Genomic DNA, 7,993 nt, shown 5'->3' on the forward strand with positions numbered 1-7,993 from the left:
TTTAACTTAAGTACTTAATCTAAAGAATATATATATAATCTTTAATTTATTCAACATTCACACATAGTTTATTTCATATTATGAAAAGAAATTTTCTCCCATTTTTTATTTAGTTATTGATTTAAAAAATTAGTCAATCTAAAATAATATATCATAATTTAAATCTATAATAAGCTAAAACAATCTAATTTTCGAATAAATTTATTCTTTGCTTCTACTAATAATTTTTCTTTAAGATTAAAACATTATACATATAACTATTATAACTATTATACATATATGAGTCAAACACTGCTTCTTATGTGCTTAAAATTAAATTTAATGATAAATTTAGATATATAAATAAACGTTTCGATATTATTAAGGGTTGTTCCTTTTGGTAAATTTTACCTATTAGGTAAATCTAGCAATCCACGCATATGATTGGGTAATCTTGCTACTTATCCAAAAGGTAAAATTTACCAAAAAAGGTGGAACAACCAGGCTTAAGGGGATGCTGGAGTGATTCAATTATCACATTACAGTCGTATAAAAATCTTCGAATTGACTGAACGGAATAAAAAAATCCTTTTACAGGATTAAAGTAGACTCAAAATTAAGAGGTGGTGTAGTGGATTTTATACAACACTATGTTAGAGATCAATATATAAAATCGATTTTTTTTTAAAAAACGAATGATTTCGCAACGGACTCTCTAACGGTACTCTCTATGCTACAAATTTTCTTAGCACTCTTCTTGTTCATTTTCTTAGGTTGAATAGTCATTGCTTCTCCACTAACCAGTTGCATTTTTTCGACAGACCTACGTGTCTTACATTTTTTCCTGTCATATTCTTCGGGTGACATTGATTTCATGAATTTCGGAATCCATATGCAATTTGTTTACGCAAGCCTATTCTACAATGTGTGTTTTATTTCTTGTTTTTTTGCTATTTTTTACATATTGTCTTTTTGCTTTTTATCTGGTTTTTTTTTCTGTCGCCTGAAATAAAAGTTAACGAACTTCGAAAGAAACAGGAAATAGTAACAAGAAATACAATTGTCATTAAAACGATCACAAAGAAGGGAAAAAGCAAGACATAGAAAACAAAGAGCATATTGTAGAATAGGCTATAAAGGTCTGTCGAAAAAATGCATTTGGTTAGTGGAGGAGCAATGACTGTTCAACCTAAAAAAACGAACAAGAAGAGTACCAAGAAAATTTACAATCTAGAGAAGTACTGTACTGTCCGTTGCGAAATCATTCATTTTTTTAGAAAAAATCGATTTTACATATTAATCTTTAACATATATTGACAATTTACGATCTTGTTAACATTGAAAATGACTTAATAATAGGTCGAAACATTCGTTTATATATGTAAATTTATTATTAAAAGTTTTTAATTATAAGCACATAAGAACCAGTGTTTGATTCGTTAGCCCTCGATTTTACATATATTTTGATTTTATCAAGTCTTTTCATAATTATTATTTTATTATATATGAGACACGCTAATCTCTTACAACTTATAATGGAAAATGAAAAATATTTGCGAAAGCAAGAGAGAGTTTTGTAAGAATGTGATGCATCTTCTTCACTCGCTCGCCGCTTCATTTGATACAAATGAAAGAATTCCTCCCCACGAGAAGACATGGCTGACGTAGAATGAAACTTTCACGAGGCTCTATAAAAGCACGAGGAATCCTTGAGACGTCGGCCAGGAATGCTCGTGGATCTGGTAGCGTTGATGGATATGCCTCTTAAGTCCGATAAAATCGGATGCAATGACGTCCATGCTTGTTCCTCTTTTATTTTTAGCTTCCACCAGTTTTTCCGTCTTTCGTTAACTTTTAGCAGCCTTCCTCTCGCTCAATCTTGCAAACCCCTCGCTCGCAAGTCCAGGCATCGAAGAAAATTGCCGGAGCGCCTTGGTGCTCGTAAAGTTTAAGCTATCCCGAGAAAATGAGAACTCGCGTGATCGCACTTTGATCACGCAAGAAACCGCGGTGCTGATCGAATGCGGCGTGAAAGCATCCATCAGTGACTCGTGAGATATGGCGAAGTATCGATTCGATGCCGTGCACGAGATTGCATTTGCAACGATGGCCGCCACGTTTCGTTGAAGTGTAAACTATCTTTTCGGCAAGATTTTTTGACAAACTGAGTCTTAAATAGATAATGTTTCCTTTATCGCTTAATATACGTAGCTGTTCTCCCGGATTAATCATTAATGAGATACTCCAGAAGCATAAGGAGATTAGTATTTAATATTCGAGATTGCGATAATCTATCGTACTCATCACACTTTCTGAAGCCATCGTTTTTATATTAATTTCATCTCCAACGTTCACTATTTAATTTTTGTTTCTTCTTTCATGAAAAACAAAAGTTAAAGAAAAATTAGAAAACCCGAAAGTCTAATGAACGCTAAGTTTGAACTATTTAAAGAAATCCTAAAGTCATCTCGTTTGCTGATTGAACAATAATTTTCGTATAACGATATCGCATATTATACATATTACTTTTAGAGATTTGGAAATCCTTCTCTAGAATTAAAGTATACGCAATAATACGTTTCTGCAGCTTGGAATTGATACCGAGAAAGACAATTTTTTAAATTAGGACGTTTATTATTTCTTAGTCCAATATGACGTCTTGAACTGTCAAGTCGTAACGACTCTCTAAATTTGAATTAATGAATAATCCCTGATATCAGTCTCAATTATGCCAGTAATCAGTGAACTTACAGTGAAATTCAATTAAAAGGTCAATGAAATTGGAATCCCTAACTTAGTTAACTTTGCTTTAATGTATATATAAATTCAATGTATATGATATTGAAGCTGACATATAAATATCGGTATTTTAATTACATAATACTCAAGCATATCCTTTCTTTTTCAGTTGAATTTCACTGATTACTCAGTGCTAAGGGAAAATAAATAGTATCCTCTGATTCAGATTTAAAAAGAACATTTCCTTAATATAAAAGTTCTGCAATCTGTACTTATGAGATTGGAGACTACAGACTATAGTAGATTACACGAAGAAACAACGTCGAGTTCTTGGAATTAGATTTAGACGTCTAATTAAAACGCTATTGTTTTACGAAAATTTATATGAATGTATGCGTGCGACATTGATGTAGTAGTATGTAAAGAATGTGTTGGTATTTTATTAAAACAGCAATTCCGTCGGAATTCAGGCTTCACTTCATCCTCTTGAGCGATTGTCGATACTCGTCGAATATTGTAACAAATTGTAATACATGAAATATTATTCAACATTCTATAATTATATTTAATTATTACTGTGAAGTTGGTTAAATTTTAATGCGACATTTGCAGAATTATGTTAATATAGCGTATGCTTCGTACAACGTATGCTTCGTATAAAATTTTACCTCGAAAGAAGCAGTGCTCGCAGTTTTCGCGCGCAGACGACAGTAGCACGAAAGCCCCGTATTTTACAATGCTTGTGGTCACGTAAATTGCCGTATAATTATGCACTGTGTGCGCGGATCCCGTGGTTCGGGAAATATAATTACGGCAGAATGAGTCACGTGGAAATTTCTGTGACATACGTGCATAATTACTGGGTCTATAAGTCGTCTGAGAAGGACGACTTCGTGGTGGATTTGCCGAGTTCCGGCATTAAGTCGAGATAATGGTTTTCCGTATGTCGGATTGTAAAAGTAAAATGTGAGAATATCCTTTTCCGTGAATAATACATTTGCGTATCGCTAAAATTGCGTTTCCGAGAGGGAGCAAAGAGTCACGAGGGGTCACACAAATCGACCGTGGAGGTTTAAGTAATTTGGATTATTACACCAGAAATTCTTAATGAGTTTTCCCTCCGGACGAGCAAATTCTTCTTTTGTGCATTAAAGCAAATTGTTTCCACTATAACGCTGATTGAATATTAAGCTTTATTGTTAGCCAAGTTATAGTAATTTCTTCAAAAATTATGCATTACTGTAGAAATATATTTTGTATTATAACATATTAATATAATTTAAATAATATAAGTACCTATAAGTACTAATAATAACAATATTAACAATATTAATATTAATTATACTAATACTGCTAATATTAGTAATTACTAAGGTTAAAAAATAAAAGGAAGATTTTGCATAAGAATTTATTTTTGGTTTCAATCTCTCTGTCTTTATAAAGTAATTTTCGTAAAATAATACAGAACAAAGGAAAATTATAGACAGGAAAATAAATTATTATGTAAAATCGTTTCTTTATTTTTTTATAAATGAATTTATTTCTTCACACGCATAATACTACTGAATAGTTACACTTGCAGTTTGAGATTAGAATAATTCAAATATTATATTGAAATTTTTGCCAGTAAGTCGCAACGTCGAATGCATATATATATCTTATCTTATTCAGACGTTCCCGACGGGAGTTCCCGCGAACTTCAATTGCGATCGATAATTTGAAGAAATTGCTGTCCTGGCGTACATTTTTACGAGACTGAAATGGTAATATTATTCTTCAACGTTATGTAATGAACGCATGGTGTTACTTCGAGAATATTATTGATGGTTTTGTGTATCCGCCAATTTTTTCCCAAACTTGTCTAAACAAAATTTTCAATTGCCCTGTATCCCAGTATACGTTTTATTAATCAATGTTTGTTCTTGTATGTCGCGATAAACTCTTATAGCCATTCTACAATGTGCTTTTTGTTTCCTGTTTCTTACTGTTTGTCTCTTGCCTTTTTGACCAAAAGGCAAGAGACAAACAGAGACAAACAACAAGAAACAGGAAACAAAGAGCACATTGTAAAATAGCTATTATGATATTACATGTCATATTGAATTTTTATGTTTCGGTCATCGAATTGTAAAGGAAAGTATTAATACGTAATTGACTTTCTAATTTCCTCCTAAAATTTCAAAAATTTTAATAAAATTATATTTGTTTTTTTATTTGATTAATATATCGTTTGATAAAACACTGTAAAAAGGCTGTATAGCAGAGTTAAAATATGTATTTGTTTTTCATATCATTTTCCATTGGAAAGATACATCACTAATAGGTCATAAATGAATTTGATAAAGCAATTTATTAAATGTCAACTGTATGGACGATGAATTTAAACCGAGAGAAAGCGCAATCTAACAGTTTAGCTAATTAATTTATGCACATGTTATTAGGCGTAAATGCTTTGTTGCCAAACAAACGCAGGAGTAGTTAAATGTATAGGTATGAACTTCTGACGGAGTTACTGAGCAGGAAGATATTCTCTGATTCTCATTATACGTTAATCGCGTGTACTGCTCTAGTGACAAACAAGTGTAATGCCTTGCTTCTTGTTAACTGATTTTACATAAGTGTCACTAACTTAAGCATTAAGTATTATACTGGATATATTGAGTACTATATTGGATTATATATATATATATATATATCATGATCTGAAAAAAATTTTAAACTTCACAAATATCTCCGTAGAATTAAACAAGAAAAATTTTTATTATCTGTAATCGAATATTTTTCTCATGGAATATGATTATCGATATTAAATTATTATATCGCAAATTAATTATATTATTAATTATGCTATTAGTTAATTAAATTATTAATAAGTGTAACCTACTAATAAGATCTTAAATCATGTTTCTAAAAGCTTTTATGCTTTAACTTTGCGAAGCATAATCACAACACTAACTAAAATTTCGTCAAAATTCACCTAAGTATAATTATCCCAATTACTCGAGTTTCGTGCAATTTTCTTTTGCGACAATTTGGATTTCTACGACAGTTCCCAGGGGAGTATTTTAACCTGAATCGCAAATTAGCCATTCTAGAACGTCTGTCGACTTTATAAGCTATTGATTTTATAATAGCTATAACACACACTTTAATACTTGCACAAGTTTAACTATTGTCTTAGAGAGTATGCAATATAAGCAAAGTTTAAGGACACTCTATACAGATATTTTGGATGTAGATAACTACTATTACTTCGTGGAGTAGAAGAAAAGACAACGCTTCTACATATATGTATATTCATTCTTTTACAAACCACGAGAAAAGTGGTCGAATGGCAAGGATTAAATAAATAAAATGAGATTTTTTTCGAAAAATTGAAGATAAGTTATAAAATATCTTTGTAACAGATTTTGTTCTACGAATTGCGCTTATCTTTTTTTAACTCTGCAAAAAAATTTCTATAATTTAATTTTTTGTTTGAATTATTGATTTTATATTATTATTATATTTTGTGTATTGAGATTTATAAATTTATATTGTATGTACATCAGTTATTTAATGCCACAATTCGAGGATAATTGTACTTAGGTATGACATACCTAGCCCAATTCGATTATTTATAATTTTTGTAACAATAAATATATTGTAAACAATTTTTTATGTAAAACTTCAGACATTAAAGAATAGGAATATCAAACTTCAGACATTAAAGAAAAGTACCAAGCAAATGTATGTTCTTTATTAATAAAAAAGTTATAGGCAATGGAAAAAACACCGAAAAAGCATTGGCAAAAGAAAGCAGAGTAAGTATACCATACCTAAAAACGTTTAAAAGTTACAAGACGTTTTTAATTGGCGCTAATATAGGATTACTGAAAATCTCTAATGGTGCTATCTCCTGATGTAATATATCGTGACTTATTTTATTCACGAATATATTTTGATTTATAACAAGTACTTGCCAATTATTATGTCAATATTTTCTACGATTATGAATATAACCAGCGATCGACTATTATATTAATAGCAGATTCTTTGATTATATGTGTCAATATCGTCAAAATTGTCTGAACTTGCTCACGATAGCTATTATAGATTATAGTTCAGCAATTATGTCACCAATGTAATTTTAGGGGATTTTTACTGTAGGATTATTTTTTAGTTTTTAACAACGTTTCAAAAAAAATTCACTTACCACATCAATAAGTTGCGAGAGCTTAAGCTTGATGCATACGCGCAGCACGTCCGAGGTGTTCACCACGGGGCGCACGAGTTTGTTGTAGTTGGACAGCAGATCATCGTAGAGGCGTTTCGCGTCCGGATTCCCGGCAACGGCTCCGTGAACGACCAGCGCCGAAAAAAACCATACGCGCAGCGTTTCCCCGATTATGGGGGACATCATGATCCCCCGATTTCTCCACTATGAACGACCCGCCCGGCCCCTTTGTATCCTCTTTCGGCCGCGCGAACCACGTATCTAACAATAAGTGAAAAGATGTAGATCAGCTACTATTTTTCTTGACATTCGCGTGAAAAAGCACCGCTTGGGAATCCCTTAATCAATAAAATTTCTATTATTTATTATTAGAATAAATTACAGTGCAATTTAATTAGGATACACAATTCTATTATTGATTTTTACTCTTGGAAGTTAATCAACATTCTTAATAAAATTCTTTTTGAAAAATTAGTATTTTTCACAGCTCACTAATTAATTCTTGGATTAAATTTCTCTACAATTAATTCCAAGTGAATCATATTAGTTAGAGAAATTTTCACTTGAAATTTAATTAAAAAGTTATGAGAAAAGATGGCTTCTCGTCAAGTTTCGTTAACTTTTAAGAAAAAAAATCCACAAAACTACCCCAAAATGTGTAGGCGTGAGAGACTGCATAAATCCTGATATGCCATGTACACTAACACACAAGCGAAACTCTAAGTTAAGTCGCTGTGTTACACCTTGCCAGACTATACTTCGTTACGTGCAATTCCCGGTGTATAGCATACTCTGCACCAAGAACGATACAACTTAGTGTGCGGGCGGATTTATGGGTACAAGTAACGGATTCAACCCTCTTTTCTTCCCGTCTCTCCCTTCCCGAGTGCCGCGCAAAAAATTTCGTTGCTTTGAATATAAAAATAATGTCATTCAATGTAAATTAACGTAAAGTGTACATTTTCGTCTGAAATTTAATCTTTGAAAATTCTCTTGATATTTTCTTTTATTCTTTTCTAAAGCTATAAAATGTTTGAGATCGCGAAAGAGATTTATCCG

The 7,993-nt window shown here is 31.6% G+C and overlaps 1 protein-coding gene across 1 annotated transcript in view; it reads right to left on the reverse strand.

Annotated features, from left to right (window-relative positions):
• Window positions 1-7,698, reverse strand: part of nAChRalpha4 (nicotinic acetylcholine receptor alpha4) — a 197,192-nt gene extending 189,494 nt beyond the window's left edge. The window contains exons 1-2 of the mRNA XM_018457315.1: window positions 7,678-7,698; window positions 6,914-7,195 (exon numbers count right to left, since the gene is read on the reverse strand). Coding sequence (XP_018312817.1) covers window positions 6,914-7,120 — 207 coding nt within the window. The 5' untranslated portion in view covers window positions 7,121-7,195; window positions 7,678-7,698. The remainder of the gene's footprint in view (window positions 1-6,913; window positions 7,196-7,677) is intronic.
• Window positions 7,699-7,993: the final 295 nt, after the last annotated feature.

This window comes from Mycetomoellerius zeteki, unplaced genomic scaffold (genome assembly GCF_001594055.1).
Source record: "Mycetomoellerius zeteki isolate Tzet28-1 unplaced genomic scaffold, Tzet1.0 scaffold114, whole genome shotgun sequence".
NCBI lineage: Eukaryota > Metazoa > Arthropoda > Insecta > Hymenoptera > Formicidae > Mycetomoellerius > Mycetomoellerius zeteki.